Source organism: Eulemur rufifrons, chromosome 12 (assembly GCF_041146395.1).
Source record: "Eulemur rufifrons isolate Redbay chromosome 12, OSU_ERuf_1, whole genome shotgun sequence".
Lineage (NCBI taxonomy): Eukaryota > Metazoa > Chordata > Mammalia > Primates > Lemuridae > Eulemur > Eulemur rufifrons.
The window spans coordinates 11,155,836-11,177,967 of NC_090994.1; the positions used below are offsets into that span (position 1 = coordinate 11,155,836).

At 42.0% G+C, this 22,132-nt stretch overlaps 1 protein-coding gene across 6 annotated transcripts in view; it reads left to right on the forward strand.

Annotated features, from left to right (window-relative positions):
- PSD3 (pleckstrin and Sec7 domain containing 3) overlaps positions 1-22,132 on the forward strand; it is a 435,489-nt gene that overhangs the window by 407,782 nt on the left and 5,575 nt on the right. For all 6 annotated transcript variants that reach the window (XM_069484898.1, XM_069484899.1, XM_069484902.1 and 3 more), the window contains one exon: positions 5,228-5,371. In XM_069484898.1, coding sequence (XP_069340999.1) covers positions 5,228-5,371 — 144 coding nt within the window. The remainder of the gene's footprint in view (positions 1-5,227; positions 5,372-22,132) is intronic.

Sequence of the window (22,132 nt, forward strand, 5' to 3'; positions counted from 1 at the left end):
GGCGGGTGTCTGTGCCGGAGTCATCGTGCACCCCCAGCAAACCCTGGAACATGTGTCTGGACGCCCCCACCTTGCAGGCCAGTTTCCATCCTTTAGTGCAGGCATACTCGACTTTGGCACCATCAACACTTTGGTCTGGATAATTCTTTGTTGTGGGGCGAGGTCCTGTGAATTGTAGGATGCTTAGCAATATCCTCAGCCGCTACTCACTAGAAGCCAGTAGCATCACCCCATTTGTAACAACCAAAAATGTCTCCAGACATTGCCAAATGTCTGGTGGCATCAAAATCTACCTCATTGCTGTTGAGAAACACTGATTAAACCCAGTGGTTCCTAATCTATGAGACTAGCCATCCTCCCTTTCTTTGTACCCCCACAACCTGCCTACCACTCCCCTAAATGCCAGAACCTCTTGGGTAATTTCAATTTACAAAGTACACGTATAACAATGTGAGTGCCCTGTTGGAAAAAATGATAAACAGTGTTAGGAAAAATTAAACGTTTAATTAAAAAATTGTTTGTTACTTTGTAAGACACATTGTTCATCACCCTGTCATTTGTGGCCCTTTCTTTAATTTGTTCTTGTCTTCTATGCAAAACACATTAGCCTTAATTATTAAAATTGATTATTGCCAGTGCAGCATGGTTCTTTCTAAACAACTCTGCTGTGTAGGAGGAATCACCTTCTTTGTTTTTCATGGCAGTGTTGCCAGAATACATTTTTCTTCTTCTGTTGGAGGTAGACAGACTCATTGGAAAATTCAAGTTTTGTTTCTCCTTCTGGTGTAGCTCTCCAAACATAGAGTCTTATGGTCCCCCTTCAGGATCTGTCAGGACCTCCCTCTCTACCCACCAAAGCAGTGACCTTCACACTTGAATGTGCACAGGAATTATCTGGGGACTTGTATAAAATGCATGTTTCTCAGCCCCTCCAGGGGGTGTTCAGGTCCAGGCTGGGGCCCAGGAATATGTGTTTCTCATACACACCAGATGTCCGGCCAGGGGGTGGTGCAGGTGACACTTAGACACGCCTCACTACAAGAATCTCTACCTCCCTTAGGCCTGTCCTTACTTCCCTGGAGACTTGTACCCTGTGAGTCACCATTGCCTGACATCCAGGCCTGTTTTCTTCTTTGAATTCCAGCCATTCTCTTATAAAAGTTTGAATCAGTGGATGATCACTGGTGCTATTTGGGGCCAACCTTGTGATGGACGCTGCCAGAAACTCAGGGAAGTCCTGTGCGTGCTTCTCACGTGGAAGTAACCCACTGCTCCCTCATCTTCCAATATATGTTTTTTAAATAAAATATATTGCATGTCCTACTGTCAACCCCAAGAGTAAACTTTAACATTTTATAGTGCTTAGATTAAAAAAAAAAAAATTTTTAATTTTCCCCAGTGCCTTAAGAATTCATTAAAAATCTTGTAGAACTCATAAATAAGTTCAGCACAGTTAGAGGATACGAGGATTTTTATATGATATGTGAATTATACCTCACTACTGATTTTAAAAATTCTCCCCAATGGATCGTCTTGCCTGGGGTTCACACCCCACTTTGGAAAACTCTGGCCAGGACTATTTCTGCAACCCCCCAAGATCGATCTCCCTCTAATCTTGACCAATCGTCCTTCACGGTTATGGCTAAAATATGCTTCTAATTGTGTCACCTACCCTTAACTGGCTCATTTTTTCCAATTAGATGTAGTTCAGACTCCTTGGCCTGGCTTTAAATGGTGCCCACGCTTTTCCAGAATAGATAGATTTCTTGTTCATTTCTTAGAGGTCTGTGTTTAGTATATATGAAGTATTCTATAAAATAATAAATCATTTGGAAGTCACTGCGCTTAAGCTTATTAAACACTGTGTTTAAGGTCTGAAACTATCTTAAGCATGAAGTGATGAAAAACAAATCTTTTGGATGGTGCTTTCAGCAACAGCCCGCCTCAAACTGACTCGAGGGCAGAGGTTCTTTATTCTAAATTCCATTCCGCGGGAGCTCGGCAAGTCTCCAGTGTTTAGCGGTTTGACTTGTAAGTTGCATTGCAGACTCCTAGAAATGTCATTACCTTCTAAAGCATCTTTCTCCCTTAAGACGGCACAAACGAAACAGTCTGGGACCTCCCCTCTTTACTTTCACTTAAAAAAAAAATCCATGTGTTCATATATCAGGTAATATATTAGTTATTGTGAGCATTATGAAAAGAGGTAAGACAGTGATAATGGCTCTCAGCTTCTGAGAGCTTAAGGTATTTGTCAGTGTTGGGCAAGTAACATCTATAAATCCAGAACTGTGCCACATACTATCTTCCCTGCTCAGCCCTGCACGAGACACTGAAGGATGTAGGAAAAGGGGGAAAGGACCTTTCTTGGCCTTTAAAGAGCTTGTAATCAGTAGAGGAAATAAAAGTCACACACAGGCCAGAATCTGTTTTGTACTGTGTGTGTGGCAGAGGCATTTAAGTGCTTCAGTCCTGCAGAAGAGCAGGAGATGGTGAGACAGAGTGACACCGGCTCTCGGTGCAACTGGAGGAAGGCAAATGGCCCTGGGCACAGCCTGCGGGTTGCAGAGCTGTGCGGGGAGCCCAGCTCACAGGGAGCGTAGCAAGGGCTGCAGAGCCGAGTCCGGCTCTGATACATTCAGGAGTGGAACGTTCTGAAGCTTAGGTCGTTAGCAGCCCTTTGGATTCAGAAGGCTGTGCCGAGGAGGGCTTATGACAGAAGCTGGGAGAATGGGGCTACCGCCACTCTGTCCTTTCCTCCGACCTGGAGCCAAGGACGTGAACTCTCCGAATCTCTATTTCCTGTAAGATGAAGAGAGTAGAAGGGGTCATGGCCAGCTTCTCTTCCACCGGAGGACTCCTAGGACTCTGTGCCCCACAGCTGGGGGGACAAGTCTGGTGGCAGGACTGTGGCCATTCCCCTCCCTTCTCCCAGCGCCGGCGTAGCAAGTGCCTGGCAAGCCCCATCATTGGGAGGAAAGTGACAGTATATGAGTCTATGCATATTGTCATTCTGGCCTGTATTCCTCATTAAAATAAATAGAAGTTTTAGTTTATACAACAAAGAAGAGACATTTGAATGTAAGATTGGGAAACATAAACTTAAAGCTTTTGGACGAAGCAAGCACCTAAAAGAATATTTACACAGACTCAAAGTCCAGAAATACAGAGGATTTATAAATTATTTTACCAAAGTATCTAAAATCTTATTTCTTAAAAAAAGTATTTGGATGCTAATCATTTTACTGACCAAAAAAGAAGAGAATTTGGTTTCTTAACATATACTAGAAATGACTATACTGCTACAAATCTATTTATAAAAGGCAAACAACCCAATAGAAAAATAGATCCAGTATTTCAGCAGCCAGTTCACAGAGGGGCAACCACATGGGAAAAACTACTATCCTCAGTCACATTCAGGGAAATGTAAATTCAAATCACAATGGCTTATTTCATACGCATGAAATTAGCAAAAATTTACAAATGTTATAAACATCAAATTTTGACAAGGATGTCAAATAATGGAAACTTTCAAACCTGCTGTGGAAGTGTAAACTGGTACAGACACTTTGGAAACCAGTGTAATGTCATCTTAAAGATGTGCATATTCTAAAACCCAGAAATTCCACCTCTTGGTGATATTCTGTAGAAAAATACTTGCTCATATTCACCAGGAGACATGTATAAGAATGTTCATTGTGGGCCAGGTGTGGTGGCTCATGCCTGTAATACCAGCACTTGGAGAGTCCAAGGCAGGAGGATTGTTTGAGCCCAGGAGTTTGAGACCAGCCTGGGCAACATAGACCTGTCTCTACAAAAAATTTAAAAATTTAAAAATTAGCCAGGCATGGTGGCATGTGCCTGTAGTCCCAGATATCTGGAAGGCTGATGTGGAAGGCTCGCTTGAGCCCAGGAGTTCAAGGTTACAGTGAGCTATGATCACACTACTGCACTCCAGCCTGGCTGACAGAGTGAGACTGTCTCTTAAAGGGAAAAAAAAAATCAAAATTTCATTTATAATATAAAAAAACACAAAAATAAGAAGCCTGTAAACAACATAAGTACTCTTCAACAAAATTGTAGTTTGTCCTACATGCAATGGGTAAAAGGCAGAAACTAGAACCATACGTATGGATACATCTTAAAAACACACTGAGTGGAGAAGAAAGTTACAAAAGACAACCTTTAAGTAGTTTTTATATAAAGTATAAAAATAGGAACATACTTCTGTGTTTTTATGGTTATATACCTTTGTACAGGAATAGCACTGAAAAAGAATGAGATGAGTACGTATGTGCAGAGAGTTTCAAATGAGAACATTTTATTAAACTGGGTGTTAAATACATGAGTGTTTTTTATATATCCATTCAATATGACTTTTTGTATATCTGAAATATTTTATTAAAAAAAGAACATGTTATTAAGAAAAACATGTATGTAAAAGTGGAATAGTAAGCAGTCAAGCAATTTCAGGAATGCAAGAGAATTCCAGTGTCATTGTTTCAAGAATGTTTTTAAAATGCCAGAAGGTTCAGTAGCGTATCTTTTTAGGTAGCTTGTTGCTAAGATGATAGAAATGGTGCCCCTAGAATGGATATCCTCTGGCATGGGATGAACCATGTTGCATTGGTGCATGATGCCTATAAGAATGCTATTCAGGCAGGAATGACTACTTTGGGTCAATACGGTTGAAGGAACTAAGCAGAGATAGCCACATTTTTTATAATATCATCTGATAGGTTTCAGAGAAGAATCATTTCTCCGTAGCACTGCTTGTCCCAAAAAAGAATAAAAAATGTGCAGATAGACACTTCGCTCGTTGTGATAGGGAGACTGGCAGCGTTGCTGGGTGGGCATGAAACAGAGAGGCCCAGGGGTGCGGCTCTCAGGCCAAGTGCTTCACTCTTCAGCTGGTGACTTGCCTCTCAAGGTATCTCTTGAGAAGCCTGGTCCCAGCTGAGTGGCAGTTACACGTGATAAACAGCTCTGAATCCATTTGCTTTGGTGACAAGGGGCCTGGTTAGGGAGGCTGCCTTGGTTGCCACCCTGGGAAGGAATATGGGAAATAGGCAAACGTTGGTGAGAGAAAGCTGGGAAGCTCTAGCAGCGGAGGCACATGGGACTTCTAAGGAATTAAAGTTGTTCAACAGGCATTTTTTTAAAGCCCACTACACTTTTTTATTGATTTATTTTTTTGGCCACTAAATGGCTTAACAATTTCCTGCAGGAGGAGCAGCTGAAATCTCACGAAAGCAAGCTGAAGCAGATCACCACCGAGCTGGCCGAGCATCGCTCGTACCCCCCGGACAAGAAGGTTAAAGCGAAGGACGTGGACGAATACAAACTGAAAGATCACTATCTGGAGTTTGAGGTATGTCGAGCGACAACGTCCATAAATGCTTATTACTGAGCTATTGTATGATTTGTCCACGAGGCAACACTTCTTTTTACGGTTACTGTAACTGTGGGAAACGTGCCTTGGCCTGGCGCTGACTTGAGAGCTCCTGGCACAGCCTGGGCCAAGGTGGCCCCTCTTGTTTGTGGTGCCACTGAAGTGCCAAATAAACATCAAAGAGTCCCTGCCAGTTTCTGCGCTTCAAAGCAAACAGCCTGCCTGGCTGGAACAGTGTGTGCCTGCTGTGAGGGGAAAAAGAAAGAACAGAAGAGGGACATGCCAGAGTGGACAGCTACTTTCTGTGTCCCTGTGTCTCCTCTCGCAGAGTTTGAGTCAAAAAAAAAGTACAAGAAAGGAAATGAGCTGTGGGTTGACATGAAGCATGAGCTTTTTCCTGCACATTCTTGCTGCTAGGTGACACCAGTGCATTTTATCTTTCACTGCTCTTTAGAAAGGGATTGATGAACTATGGCACATGTGTGGTTATTAAAAAGAACAGTGAGGATCCATGTTTTCTCCCAAACTAGTGTCAGGATTATGCAGGACCCTCTGACTTCGGACTCTCCCCCTTAGCACCGCCTTCAGACATTGTAAGTGGTGTTTTTTGGTTTGGTTTGGTTTTGGGTTTTTTTTGGAAGTACGTAGCATGTAGTCCAAAACAGAAATAATCATTTTTTAATTTTTCACATACTTCTTTTGCTGTTGGGTGTGCTGGCCCCATCTATAGCTATTCTTGTTGATTGTGACTCTGTCCCCTTTTATTTCCCGTCATTCCTCTCCTTCACGTCTGTCCTATCATCCTGTTTCCTCCTGAGGCTTGAAACTCGCAACCATTCGAGTGCGCAAATCCTGGCCCTTTCTTCCCGGCGTTGCTCGTGGCTTTTACTCTTCTCCACTGAGTCCCCGCTTTCTCATCTCTCTCCACCCCGCTGTCCCCCCACCTCCGACTGTGTCTCCTTTTTCAGTTCATTCCACGTCCTTTAGCCAGTTTTTTGTCTGACGCTCAACCTAGATGCTGGCCCTCCTCTGTGCGACAGCTGCCCTGGGTCTTCTCCCACAAACTCACCCCCAGGTGTTCTCTGAATAAAGTCCGAGTGCTTAACCTGAGAGTGCCGGCTTCTCCATAGCATCAGTCTTTCCTATGCCAGCCTCCGTGGACTTGAGTCACATTTCTGCCCACTTCCCCCAAACACGCTTTCATACCTTAGTTCATCTGCTTGCTTCTGCCTCCAGGGCTCTTCCCACCATCTTCGTTTCTGGGAGTCCTGTTCATCTTTCAAAGTACAGCCCCTTCTAGGAAAAGCCTACCCTAACCTACTAGCTAGGATTAATCTGTCAGTATTTGCCACAATTTGGTGTATGTTGATGTTATTTCGGTCTATCTTTGTGTGTGTGGTGACTCCAGTAACACCTCCGCCTGCCCAACACCATGAGCTTTTGGAGGGCAGGGACCCCAAGTTCATTCCCAACCTTTCTTTACGCTTGCTTATTGAATTGGACAGGATTTCATGGAAGCCTTACAAAGTCTCTTTCTGAGTTAAACTGTTTCTCTTATCAAATGTGGCATTTGGTTCAAAAGATGGCACTTCCACTACAGATCCGTGTATTGGTTTTTTCATGGTCAAGCAAGATGGGCAGATGGCAATACCAACAGAAATCTTTATTTTGGTAAAGTTTGTTAACAAAAACTGTGGGAGCCTTACCAGCAAAATACTTGGAAAAATATTGAAAGAAAAGAACAACAACAAAAAACTAAGCCACTCATCTTTCCCCAGGCTCGTTCATTCTTGGGAAATAGGAGTTCTCAAAAAGCAATCATGGCCGGGCGCGGTGGCTCACGCCTGTAATCCTAGCACTCTGGGAGGCCGAGGCGGGTGGATCGCGCGAGGTCAGGAGTTCGAGACCAGCCTGAGCAAGAGCGAGACCCCGTCTCTACTAAAAATAGAAAGAAATTATATGGACAACTAAAATATATATATACAAAAAATTAGCCGGGCATGGTGGCGCATGCCTGTAGTCCCAGCTACTCGGGAGGCTGAGGCAGGAGGATCGCTTAAGCCCAGGAGTTTGAGGTTGCTGTGAGCTAGACTGATGCCACGGCACTCACTCTAGCCTGGGCAACAAAGCGAGACTCTGTCTCAAAAAAAAAAAAAAAAAAAAAAAAAAGCAATCATTATTCTTCACACTTCTGGAGTGGCTTGAAGCCATAGGCCCTGTTTTGTTTCACACGTGCTAATTAAATTTCCCAACACTTCAGTCTCTGCTTCCAACAGCACTCGGCACCTTGCTTGAGCCCTTGACTCTGAAGAGGAACAGCCTGTCCCCCACAAGACCATAGGAAGGTTGTCATGCTAGAAGCACTTCCTGCTTTTGAATCTACTGGGCTGCACCTTTTCTGAAAATGTAACCCAGCAAGAGCCAGCCTTTTCATTCCCTGACATGAAGTTAGACCAAGCTTTGTGGGATTAATTCTCGCTTTCATCAAATTGTCACTTTGAGGAGCGTGAAGATAGCATTCCCCGACCCTTGACTCATTAAAGTCAGACTCACATGCTAATAGGTGCAGCGTGTTGACTTGTCTGTCAAGGTCATTAGGCCTTCGCCTGGAAGGTGAAAGGTACCTCATTTTGCACAGGTGCCATCTAAACAGAGTTTTGTAAAAGTAATGCTTCTTAAAAAGTGAATCATTGTTCCTCACTAACTTAAAATTGAAGTGGTATATCATGTAGACTCCACTTGCCTATTATTTAGGCCACACATGGGTGCTTGTGGAGAGTCTCTGCGTGGCATCGTCGACTTCATAAGCAGTATTTCCTGAGCTGGCTCCTTCACTGCCTGAACAGGGGATATGAGAGTTACTGGCCATTGTGTTCACAGCTCTATCCCCAGCCTCTAGAACACTGACTTATTGATAGATGTTTGCTGAATGAATTAATGAAATTTTATTATTGTGTATGAAAGGTAACATCAGAGGAAAGAGAAGACTTAGTATTAATTCTTTGCACAGGACCAGAAGCTCCCATGAGTACAAGTCTGATAGGCAGGCGGGAACCGGCAGCCGGGTCTGCGGTTCGGTGGGCACCCTCAGACGGGGAGTGACAGGGAGAAGGGCTTTAGTCCGTCTTGTTGTCATCAAGACAGAATCACAGGCACCAATGAGCTCTCCCACCTATTCCCGCAGTAGGTCATCACCAGGGAGGCCTCCCCTGGTTTCATGGCAATTCTTACAAGTTTCACAAGTCTTAGTAAGGAAAAACACACTTTTATTTTGCCAGAATATTAAGCTGTTAGTATAATAATAACACCACAGTGTTCCTAGCTTTATGCATTGCATTTGTGTATATCCCAAGTTGCTTTGAGTACAAACAATTCTTCGTGGAGAGTCAAATCCACAACTCTTTCTCTGTCTTAGAAATTCTCCAAACTCTGGCTAATAGTAAATAATTAGAATTCTGGTAAATATATAGGTTCAGGGTTTTTAAAAAATCTACAGAGAGCAAGGAGACTTCCATCTTGGCCTGTTAGGAAAAGATTCACTTTTACTTAAAGCAGCAAACTTCATTCAGAATGGGCTGTCTTCACTGGTTGTTAACTAGAGAGGAAGAGCGTGTTTCGTTTTTGACTGAATTGGTACCCCAAGCTGTGGCTGCTATTTTCTTGGAAGAGCTCACTTGAAATCTAATCTTAACTTTTGAAAGAGTTGTGAGGCATCACAAGTCTACATTGAGAAACTCACCATTTCCCTATTCATGAAATAAATATCAGAAATAGCCACATTTCCTTGTAAATTATGTCTACTTTATTCAGTTCCCATTTTACTTAAAAATGTTTTAATGGATCCCTATGCTTCTGGTACTTGAAGAAACTTACCAAGATCCGGGGCAGATGGATGGTTTGTATCAGATGTAGAAACTGACAAGACCCCACCAGTCAAAGCACAGCAGGTTGAGCTGTGCTGGAAAATACCCCGGCCCTGTAAGAAACAGCATCATTAAAGAAATTCCCTTGATAGCAACGTAGTTGGCCCTGATATTTTGGCTTTATGTTTTTTTCAGCTTTAAAAGCAACAGCAGTTAGAAAGAGAAGATGCTGTTTATTCTGAGATATTTTTCATGCAACACTTAAGATATTTGCAGTAGGTTGAGTAACTAATCGTTATGTTGAGCACACCTGAGTAGGGAGAGGGAGGCAATGCAGCAGCCATGTTGAGAACATGGCTGGGCTGTGAGAGGTTTACTTCAGAGGGATTACTGAAGATCAGGGTAATAGCCAGCTCCCAGGGGTCTTGTAGAGCCAGGTGGAAAACTGTGGCCCACACAATGCCAGTGAATTGTACGTGACCAGCAGACCTAATGGCAACATGTTTTCTCTGGCCAGCATATTGCTGAATTTGTTTTAATGGTAATCTAAATGCGTTTAGGAAAGACAAGCAAGCAGTCTCGTTCCCACTACTTATTATATCACATCTAATAGCTTTCTACATTTGTGTCATCACCTGGCCCCTAAAGCTATTTGAGTTTGCAAACCCTGTTACAGAGGCTGCAGCCAGTTTTATATGCTTTGAGTATTGGTTAGATCTTTGAACAATTGCTTCCGGGTGTATATATTTGCATATTCCAATTCAGCAGGAAAAAGAGAAAGTCCACTTCCCTGATTACTGAAACCGAAGACTTAGCATAAAACAATAGTCTCCAACCTTTGTGGCACCAGAGACAGGTCATGGGGGGCGGGGGAGGGGGATGGCAAGCAATGGGGCGTGGCTGGAAACACGGATGAAGCTTTGCTGGCTCTCCTGACACTCACCTCCTGCTGTACCACCCAGCTCCTAACAGGCCACGGACCAGTACCTGTCTGCAGCCCAGGGGTTGGGGACCACAGGGTAAAGGTCCCTTGACTTAATGGGCTAGAATTCAGCCCAATGCCCACCCCTAAATTACGACCTGGAGTAGCATATGCTTACGGCTTGAGACAGTTAGGGCCCACACCAACCACATGGCTAGGAAATTCAATTTTAGAAACAACAAATGTCCACTATAATGAGACATACAAACTTCTTGGGACAGAATATTTAAAATCTAAGAAATCTGGGACATGATGCATCTTTTTCTGAATTTCTAGTTTTTGATGGCATTTAAAATGGCATGATTCCTTCTCAAATCGATATATTTAAGAAAAAGAGTACATTCCATGTAGACTCATTAAGGAAACCCAAAAAGAGCTCATATCTAGAAGCACATATAATATACATTTGAAGTTGTAAAACTTTAGTTTTACACCTGGGTATTTTGTTGCCTAGTAGGTAGTAGGGTAGTTAATTTGATAAGTCTCCTTTTGAGCAATCCTTATGATCTCTGGTTATGATCATAGACCCGTTTCCTCAGATTATTTATGGTTCATTTGTCAACACTGGAGAAGTAATTTCCACATTAGAGGCCATACTGTGGACTGTTTTTTCTTTGACAGGAGCAGCTCAAGGACATATCTCAAAACAGAGCCAACTGTCACAAGGCAAACTCGCCCTCTGGAACAAAACTATCTAGCTCTTAAGTTATAAGTGGCCTTGATCATAAAAATACAGAGATAGCAGTTATTTCCCTTTTCCTCCCTAATGAAAGCAAGGGAGAAATTCCACTAACCTACCTCAAGTAGATTGGTAGCAAGAGTCTCAATCTTAGTAACTCGGTCTAGGCTGGAATCAAATGCCATCTCCTTTATAGACGACATCACAAAGATGATTATATATCTGGTTCTGAGGAGCTGTGATAGTGCAGGTTAATAGAATTCTTGGGGAAATTTAAGAGTTTTCTTTTTCTTTTCTTCATGGGAATGCTAAGTACAATCCTTGACTTAAGGTGGTTTGACTTACAGTTTTTTGACTTTAAGATGATATGAAAGCAATACATTTTCAGTACATAGTATTCAATAAATTACATGAAATATTCAGCACTTTATTATAAAATAGACTTTGTGTTAGATAATTTTGCTAACTGTAAGTGAACGTAAGTGTTTTAGCACATTTAAGGTAGGCTAGGCTAAGTTATGATGTTTGGTCAGGTGTACATGCATTTCTCACTTAATATTTTCTACTTAATGATGTAACCCTGTCATAAGTCAAGGAGCGTCTGTATTACGAGTCAAACGCTAGTGACCTGAGAGCAACAGTTGTCTAGACACTCAGTCCAGTTAATAATGGGGACATAATTCTTGCATTGTCACTTGGAATTGCATTTTGTATTACATGATGAAAGAAGACTAAGCAGCTCTGAATTTTAATCTGTAAACGATTTACAGGTGCCTTTGAAGGGAGGAAAACAACAGGATTCTTTGAACCACATTTTAAGTAAATCATTGCAAAGAATTAGGGCCATACATGTTATTTAAAAAGATCCAGTCAATAGGAAAAAAGGTAGAAAGAATGAAAAGACATAAAGAAAGCTTACGGGATTCATGAAACACCATCAAGAGAGCTAATTTTCTCATCATAGGAGACGATAAGGAGAAGAGAGAAGAGAAACTGGCAGAAAGTTTATTTAAAGAACACTTATTTAAAGACTGAATACTTCCCAAATCTGGAGAAATATGTGAACATTCAAGTACATGAAGCTCAAAGACCTCCAGTCAGGTTGAACCCAAAGAAGAATTCGCCAAGACATATTATAATCAAACTGTCAAAAATTAGACAAAGAGACTCTTGAGAGCAGCCAAAGAAAAGGGGTTGAGGAGTGATGTCAGCAAGATAGCTGACTAGAAGCATCTGGCACTATGCTCCCTCACAAAAAATGACCATGGCAACAAATAAACAAGTAAAACTTGAATGTTGGCAGGAAGTGTTGGAATGGAGCTGGGGAATGGTGAAGATCCCTGTGGGCTAGGAAGCCCAGGAAGGCAGCATAGCAAGGGTGGTAGGTCACCCTGCCTGTGCCAACCCATCTCCCCTGCTGGGATCAGCTCAGGGTAGACAGGGACTTATTCTTGAGGGGGAAAAATTAAGCAGAAGACCCCAGCAGCCTTCATTGCTACTGCACATATCTGGAGTCCCTTATTACTACAGGAGAATACCACCATCCTTATAAGCCCTGAGCCCAGTCTGGGGAGCTGCCTGGAATTGACACAGCTGCATTGCTTCAGATTAGGAGCACAAATTGTGTACCCCTCACTTCCCCCTCATTACACATGCTACTACAGTACGGTGCCATCTGGAAACCAGATGCACTACTGGGTGCATCCTGCCCTGGTGACCAGGAGCCACTGCTCTCCTCCAGCCTTGGGGCTCCACCATCTTTCCATCAAGCCCACATGGGTGGCTGCAGTGCCACGACTCTGGCTACTCAGAGTCTGGGCCAAGGAATGATCATGGTAATCCTGGTCTGGCTGAACAGCTACAAGCCCACAGCCACTGTCAGAGAAACAACCTGGTGGTCCCACCCAGGGTGGACACACTCTTGAGCCTACAGAACCACTGTGTGCCCTTGTCCCTGGCAGGAGGTGCAGGCCAGCAGACATGCCCCCAGCATTCACGTCTCCAAGCCATGGAGCAGCTGCAGCCTGCACGCCCGGCCAGAGAATGAACCTGATGGGCCTGCCTCTGGTGGACACCCCCACCCCATCACACAAGCTGGCCAAGCATCCATGTTCTGGATACGCCATCCAAAAAAAAACAGCCAGACCCACCCTTGGCCAGCTGAACCATTGCATACCATTGCCATCCAAGCCAGAGAGGCAGCCCAACAGACCTGTCCCCAACACACCTGTCCCTACGTTGGTATCTTTGCATTTGGTAGAACAATGCGTCTTCCAGTTTTCTGGAGTAAGTTTTATAGGGAAAGACTGACTTTCTACCTAGAAAATAAAATGTGTGACATATTCTAAGTGAGTTCTGTAGTATTTTAAATTAAGAATTTTGAAGTGGACTAAGGACATGAATAGACATTTTTCAAAAGAAGATAGACAAATGGCCAAGTATATGAAAAAATGTTCAACATCACTAATCATCAGAGAAATGTAAATTACAATCACAGTGATATATCATCTTACCCCAATCGAATGGCTATTACTACTAAAAAGACAAAAATAACAGATGTTGGTGAGGATGCAGAGAAAAGAGAACTCTTACACACTATTGGTGGGAATGTAAATTAGTGCAACCTCTATGGAAAATAGTATGGAGATTTCTGAAAGAACTAAAAATAGAACTAACATATGATCCAGCAATTGCACTTCTGGGTATTTACCCAAAGGAAAGGAAATCAATATATAAAAAAGATACCTGCACTCATACATTTGTCACAGCACTGTTCAACCTAAGTGTCCATCAACAGAGGACTGCATAAAGAAAATGTGGTATATGCATACAATGGAACATTATTCAGCTGTAAAAAAAAAAAAAAATGAAATCATGTCTTTTGCAACAACATGGATGGAACTGGAGGCCATTATTTTAAGGAAAACAACTCAGACACAAAGACAAGTACCACACAGTCTCACTTATAAAGGGGATTGAATAGGTGTACACATAAGAGCAGAGTGTGGAGCTATGGAGAGTGGAGACTTGGAGGGGTGGGAGGGTTGGGAGGTGGTGGGTGGTGGGTGATGGGAGGTTGCTTGGTGGGTACAATGTGATTACTTCAGTGATGTACGCACTGAAGGCCCCGACTTCAACACAATGCAGTATCAGTGTAACAAAATTGCACTTATACCCCATGAGTACATACAAATAATAAATAGGAAAAAAAAGAATTTTGAGTTTAATTTTTTAAGAGATGAAAAACTGAACACTAATACAGAAAGGGTTTTAAGGAAGGACTTTTTCAAGCTAGAGGAACAAAGTGTAACAAATGAGAGAGGGAGCAGTATTTTAGAAATTAGTTTTCAGCGGGAATCGAATACTCATAATATCAACTCAAGTCTTGTTCTCGTTCTCGTTCTTCTCCACAAAGATGATGTTGCCATGCAAAGGTAAAAGCACCTGCCTTCTACTTCTAGTCCTGGCTACCAGATGGGTTCTGAGGAGGACAGTAGCAAGGCCCAGAGGTTGGGGAGAGTCCACTGATGGCCATTCAGCTCTCCTTCCTCTCTGAAGGGCCTGCAGGAGAGGACTGTCTAGGGGAAGTGAAGAACAAAGTGGAGCTAGTCTGCAGTCAGACAAAGACCTGATTCTGTAAGGCATCACGGGGCTGCAGGGCAACAGAATACAGACAAATGAAGCCTCACAGTGCTTTCTGCAGACCGAGTCCTTTTTGTCTGTATCAGTGTGGAGTTTTTGGATGCTTGTGTTCGTATTATATAAAAGTAAGGCTTTTTCATTTTTAAATTTTTTAAATAAAAATTAAAAGTCACAAAGCTCATTTAGAGAGCAATACGGCGAAAAGGAAGAATGAATCAAAAGAATGGAATTCACACTTCCTTAGGTTTTCCCAGAAAACCACAAATGCAAACTGTATAAATAAAAATGTGTGGTATTTGCTATATTTAGGCAGTGGGTTAAACTGCCTGATACGGGAGTAGCATGGGTGGGGGCAGGGACTGAACATTTTCTTTTTAAAAATGTAAGTCCAGCATGACTTTCATATAAGAACTCTTGTTTTGAATGTATTTGCTTTCCCTACATTAGTAGGTAGATAGTGGTGGGTGAACCAACTACCTGGTTAAGGAGAAAGTCTTTACAACTCATTTCCGCCATCATCCCATAGAATGCGGAACGGAGGTGAACAGTCTTGACTTGAATGGCAGTCACTTCAGAAGCTCCTTATTTTGTCTTGTTCTGTTCTGTTTTGTTCTGTTTTTTGGTTTCTTTTTGTTTTCCAGTGTAGAGATCGAAGAGCAGAGTATTTTGCTATGTACATGACATTATTGGTTTTCTGCTCATTTTGTCTTGAGATGGCCTTTTACCCTGCCTGCATGAGCAAGCGAAATGTCAGGAGGAAATGTATTCAGGATTTGATTGCTGGAGCAGCGAGGTCTGAATGCAAATGGGAGTAGTGAGTTAGAACTGCAGCCCCGTTTTATTTTCATTCAGGTTGTTACTATCATATTTGTGTATCAGAGGTCAAAAGGAGAGATCATTCTATTAAATGAAATATAAAATGGTATGGAGGGCTCAGGAGAGAAAGTGTTCAATCAGATGCTTGTAAATATATGTGTGGATGTGATTAAACTTCTTTTCAAAGAATGTCAATAGGTCAGACTTTTTTCAGCAAGCAATTAACATTCAGTCCAAGTAGCAGCTTACACAGCCTTGGACACGGTAATTTTCGTATATCCCTGGTAGGCATTGCTGCTAGTGAAAAGGGATGTTTTCTCTACATATTTGAGAAGTATTTTTCCAGGCAGTTGATGATCAACTTAATATAGTAAAAAAAAAAAAAAAAAAACGTAGTAAGGAGGTTACATACTGAAAAAGAACTTTAATAGATGCTCGTGCATTTGAGTTGTCTTTGGCTCTTGGTGGTCCCAGAAGGCTTCATGAAAATAGCAAATCTTAAGAAAGAAATCAAAGGAGAGAGCTTGCTGAATGGACCAAGTGCAAGAAAACATTACTCAGATGCTTGTCAGCAGAGAATAGCCACAGCACTTGGATGTGGTAAACATCCCATCCCCACACTGTTTTTCCGATAGTGGAATTATATTATGCAGTTAGAGTGCTAGAACTCCATTTACACTGTTAGAGCATTCCTAAGGAAGGAAGCTGAGCTGGTAGCTTGAAATGATTTAGAATTGATCTGAGAATGAATCTGCAGAGACTAAGATAAAATCTTTAATAACACAACCAAAGGTAGCTAAACTGTCCCTGAGGCACACCGTCTTTTTCTCAAATTCTCTTTGCCCTTTTTAATGAAAGACACATACCTGAAAGGGCTACATAATGAAGACTCAGCAATTGTTCTGTAAAATTTGGATTGGTGTAAAAGGCTGTGCCTAAGGATCTAGAAGGCAACATGGGGCCTTGAGGCCGTAGGTGCCCCACCCTTGATTAGGAGACTGAGTTAAGGCCTCGCTTGTGAGTGAGGACCATCGTCCACAGCAGGCTGCCCTACTGCGGGGCTGGTTTTCCACTGGCACAGTGCTTTTCACGGACTCATTTCTAAATATCCCATTTCATTTTTAATATGCCCTATGTGGGACTATTAATTCTTGTGTAATGATTATGGCATGAAATTATATTAATTAAAACATCCTCTTTTTTGTTTTGTCTTCCTTTTCTACCATTTGGCTATAAAAATTGTCAGAGCAAAGGTATAATACTTCGGTATTGTTATTTGTTTAGTGGCAATAGCAGATGCCCTCCTGTGTTAATACTGGTGAGGGAGGGAAGAGCGCCCCCGTCCTGCACAGAGCAGCCGGCACCGCTGCACATACAGCTGTGGCCACGTGGCGTCTCGACAGCCACGGTCACGTGGGTGTGGAGAGGAAATGGACGAGCCTCTGCCCAGTGGTTGCTCCTGAGTTTCAGCACTGACGGCTCAGACCTTAGTGTTTTTGTGAAAAATATGGGAATGGTGGGACACTGAAGATAAAGGTGTGTCCCCAGAGAATCCTGAATTAGGATCTTAGCAGCGTCTAGCGTCAACATCTATTAATATAGCCATGTTATTTTTATTTTTTCTGGAATTTGCCATATTACTAGTTCAATGTATGTTTTCTACCAGATATGGGAAAATTTGTTCTTTCCATTCATACTGTCACCAAATGCTTACTCAGTGTGTGCTGTGTGTTCTCCGTCCTGGGGATACGTTAATAAGCAAAAGCAAAGTCCTTACCTTCATGTGATGGCATCTAGTACTCAAGGGCAGAGGGGATAAAAACAAGGGATTTTGAAAAGTAAAATATGATGCTGTTAGATGGGGAGAAGTCTAAGGAGAAAAATAAAGCCGTGAAGGACCTAAGAGTAGGAGTCGCGATTTTAGATTTTGGTGGCCAGGAAGGGCCTCCGTGTCAAGCATGAAGACCTGAAAGAGGTGGAGGAGGGGAGGGAGGAAGCCCTGTGGGTTTCTGGGGAAGAGTTTATTGGGCAGAGAGAACAGCAAGTTCCAAAGGTCTTCAAGTAAGAGTGTGTCTGCCGCGTTCAAGGTCAGCCCAGAGGTAGAAGCGCTGGCACACAGCCCAGGGAGAGCCCTGAGAGATGGGACCAGAGGAGGGGGTGGCACATGGCACAGATGAGGGTTGCTAGGCCATTTTGAGGATTTTAAGGATGAGAAGCCATCTTGCCTTGACGCTGGTGGCTGCTGACTGATCGGGGTGGTGGTTACCAAAGGTTGGGGTGGCTGTGGCACCTTCTGAAAATACGACAGCAGTGAAGCCCGTTGCATGGACTGACTCTTCCTTTCACAAAAGATTTCTCTGCAGTGTGCGATGCTGTTTGACAGCATTTTACCCACAGTACTTCTTTCAAAATTGGAGTCAGTCCTCTCAAACCGTGCTGCTGCTTTGTGAACTATGTTTATGTAATATTCTAAATCCTTTGTTGTCATCTCAATGTTCAGAGCATCTTCACCAGGAATAGATTCCATCTCAAGAAACCACTTTCATTGCTCATCCATAAGAAGCAACTCCTCATCCATTAAAGTTTTATCATGAGATTGCAGCAATTGAGTCACATCTCGAGGCACCACTTCTAATTCTATTTCTCTTGCTGTTTTCACCACATCTGCAGTTACTTTCTCCACTGAAGCCTTAAACCCCTCAAAGTCATCCATGAAGGTTAGAATCACCTTCTTCCAAACTCCAGTTCATGTCAATGTTTTGACGTCCTCCCACTGATCATGAATGTTGTCAATGGTGTCTAGAATAATGAATCCTTTCCATAAGTTTTTCAATTTGCTTTGCCCAGATCCATCAGAGGAGGCAATATCTACGTCAGTTATAACCTTACAAAATGTATTTCTTAAATAATAAGACTTGAAAGCCATAATTTCTCCTTGATCTGTAGACTGCAGAGTGGATGTTTCAGCAGGTGTGTAAACAACGTTCATCTCCTTGTATATCTCTATCAGAGCTCTTGGGTGACTAGGTCCATTATCAATGAGCAGTAATATTTTTAAATGAATCATTTTTTCTGAGCAGTAGGTCTCAACAGTGGGCTTAAAATACTCAGTAAACCGTGCTGTCAACAGATGTGCTGTCATCCATGCTTTTTTGTTCCATTTATAGAGCACAGGCAGAGTAGATGTAGTATAATTCTTAAAGCCTCCAAGAGTTTCAGAATGGTAATTGAACATTGCCTTCAACTGAGTGACAAGTGGCATTAGCCCCTAAAAACCTAACAAGAGAGTCAGCCTGTCCTTTAGAGCTTTGAGGCCAGGCATTGACTTTTCCTATCTAGCTATGAAAGTCCAACAGAAGCTGTTACATCTGCACTGAAAGTGCATTGTTTAGTATAGCCACCTTCATCAGTTATATTAGGTAGATCTTCTAGATGATTTGCAACTTCTTGCTGCAGTAGCACATGGTGGTTCACCTTGCACTTTTATGTTACGGAGATGGCTTCTTTCCTTAAACCTCATGAACCAATCTCTGCTAGCTTCAAACTTTTCCTCTGCCACTTCATCTCTCTCTGTCTTCCAGGAATTGAAGAGATTTAGGGCCTTGCTCTGCATTAGGCTTTGGTTTAAAGGAGTGTTGTGGCTGGTTTGACCTTCTATCCAGACCACTCATACTTCCTCCATATCAGCAATAAGACTGTTTCATTTTCTTATCATTCACATGTTCACTGAAGTAGCACTTTTAACGTCCTTCAAGAACCTGTCTTTTGCATTTAACAACTTGGCTAACTGGCGCAAGAGGCCTAGCTTTTAATGTATCTTGGCTTTCAAAGTGCCTGCTGACTAAATCATTTGTAGCCTTTGATTTAAAGTGAGAAATGTAAGACTCTTCCTTTCCCTTGAACACTTAGAGGCCATTGTAGAGTTACTGATTGGCCTAATTTCAATATTATTGTATCTCAGGGAATTGGGAAGACTGAGGAGAGAGAAAGAGACAGAGGGATGGCCAATGAGTAGAGCAATCAGAACACATACAACATTTATTAAGTTAATCATCCTATGGGGGCATGGTTTCTGGTGCCCAAAACAGTTAACAATAGTAACATCAAAGATCACTGATCATAGATCACCATAACAGATATTATAATAATAAGGGAAAAAATTGAAATATTATGAGAATTATCAAAATCTCCCACAGAGCCCTGAAGTGAGCACACGCCATTGAAAAAAATGATGCCAGTAGACTTGCTCAACACAGCATTGCCACAGACCTTCAGTTTGTTAAAAATGCAATAACTATGAAGTGCAAAAAAACAAGGTGTGCCGAGCATATGGAACGCTCGGTTTTTTGGTTAACCCTTAGAATCTCTTAGGAACTCTTGGATATCCTACATGTAGTATAGGCTTACAGGGAAAGACTGGGAGAAATGTACTCTGGCACCCATAGAGATTAAACAAATTTCATAAAACTCTCAGTGGAATTGATAAAATAGCCCTTGACTGAATATTCATTACATAACCACAGTGTGGACCATAATGGAGCAATATCTATAAATTATTTTTGACTATAAAGAGAAACCGCTAACAAAGCTACATCACACCAAAGGTTACTGACCAAGTAATCCTTTCCTAAGTAAAATTAAGACAGGAGGTGCATGTGCAACTCAATTGGGAATTTTTTTTTTTTTTAATGATTGAAACCAAGCTGAATGTTGACCATGTTGTTAGTTAAGAATGCTTTTGGCTGCAAATAACAGAAAACTCAACTGTTTAAATAGTACAAACATTCTTTATCTCACTTAAGCAAATGCAAGTGGGTACTTACTGGCTGCTAAGTGTCATCAAGGATGTATGATCTTTCTAAATTTCTAATCTGTCATAATTAGCATGTTGCCTTTTTGTTTTCATGTGTTTCATTTCATGGTCTCACAATGGCTGCCATAGCTCAACATTTTGCCTAGCCCTTTTTGTCAGGATAGCAAAAGCTGCTTTCAAAAAGTGTCCTAGCAGACTGCTACTTGCATGTCAGTGGCCAAATCTGACACATGGTGGCAAGAGAAAGTAGCAAATGGAGACAGGGTTATCATGTCTGGTTTGAACCCTGAGAGGACTGAGCACATCGACATGCTTAATAAAAATCACAGTGCCATTAGCATGAAAGAAGAAGCTGTTCCGAAAGCAGACACTGTCTGCCACAGCATCAGTTACGAGCTTCTTTGGTCCAGGTTGACCATTTGAACGTCGATCAAGTTGTCAGTGTCCGAGGTGGTATGGTACATCAGACCTTTAAAAGGTGATTTACTAACACTGGTCTTGCTGCTTCAGCTTTTCCTTACACACCAGCTTTAACTTAAATTTCACAATTGGTCTTGGGAAAAAAGATGAGAATCATGTCTTCTCTGAAGGGAAGGAAGGACAAACCCTCCCAACGATGGGGTTGCATAGTCAGGAAGAAGTCTGACCTTCCTACTCCCCAAAAAGACAATACAAGGAGAAATCAGTGAGGAGAGGAATTTTAAAGTTATGTTCATGCCCATTGCCCTTCAGGGCTTCATTCAGTTATTTTTCTTTACTCAGAGACAATTTTATTTTGACTCCAAATCCTTTGCATACGGTTTACATGTTTGGATGAGTCTGTAGTCCTGGAAAGACATGGCTAAAACTAATACCCAAGGAATAGTTCTGAGATTAAAGTTATGTTGCCCTATAATATTTTGAAGAGGCATATTTGGTTTGGTTTCAGTAAAAGCCAGACTCAGAGAATGGTAAAAAACTGTATTACTGGATTTCGTGGCCTCTGTCCCTGTAAACTTTTGAGAATCCAAAATGGAGCCCATTCGTTTGGAAAATCATAAACCCATACAGCTTTCCTTTTCCTTATTTATCCTAACAGATCAGTCCTTGTTTCCTGGCCCCTCTTTCACCTTTTCTCTGTTTTATCTTTTCTTCTGGTCTGATGACTCATGCACTGCCATGAGTGACCGACACCCTGATGTCATTTACTTGAGACAATAGCTTCGCAACCGCAGCCGTTGAATGAGTGGATGAGATGGTTGTCCTTCATGTGTTTTTCAGGTGAATTTTCCCCATAGTATCAGTTTCCTCAAAGACTCGTAGAAAACGGTCCCTATCACCTTCTCTCCTTTTGTCCCCTTTCAGGTCATCTCAAAAAATTGTCCTTCGTACGTGCCCTGTTCATTGTCTAAATGCTTCAGCTTTGTGAAATATCGTATGCTTTACACTGAGTTCCTGAATCTATTTTTAAACTGCCTTTAAGATCATTTCTACTAAACTTTGTACCTATTGGGAGTGGCTCTTTCTTGCATTTTAATCTTGCCAACCAAGGCAGTTTAGAGACAGAGTAATGAATTCCTACAATGAGTAGGAGTTTAGAACCGGTATGTCCTTTGGATATCTTGTAGTTCAACCCCCAGATTTCACAATGCATGTACTGATATCTAATACTGATGACATTTTTCTAGCTAGTGCCCTTATTAACCCCGCCTGTGGCTTTCTGAGATCATGCTTAGCATGTTGTTTTGATTCACCTTGTTACTTCTTTATTAAAATTGGAATGTGTATCAGTTAGTAATGCTTTCAGCTACAGATAACAATACCTGATAAACAATGGCTTTAACCTATAAGGATATTTATTGTTCTTTCTTAACAGGAATCCAGAGGGTAGTGGTCATATGGTTAGATACAGCTCATTGTGTCATCAGGAACCCAGGCTCTTTCTGCCTTTCCATTTTTCCTCAGG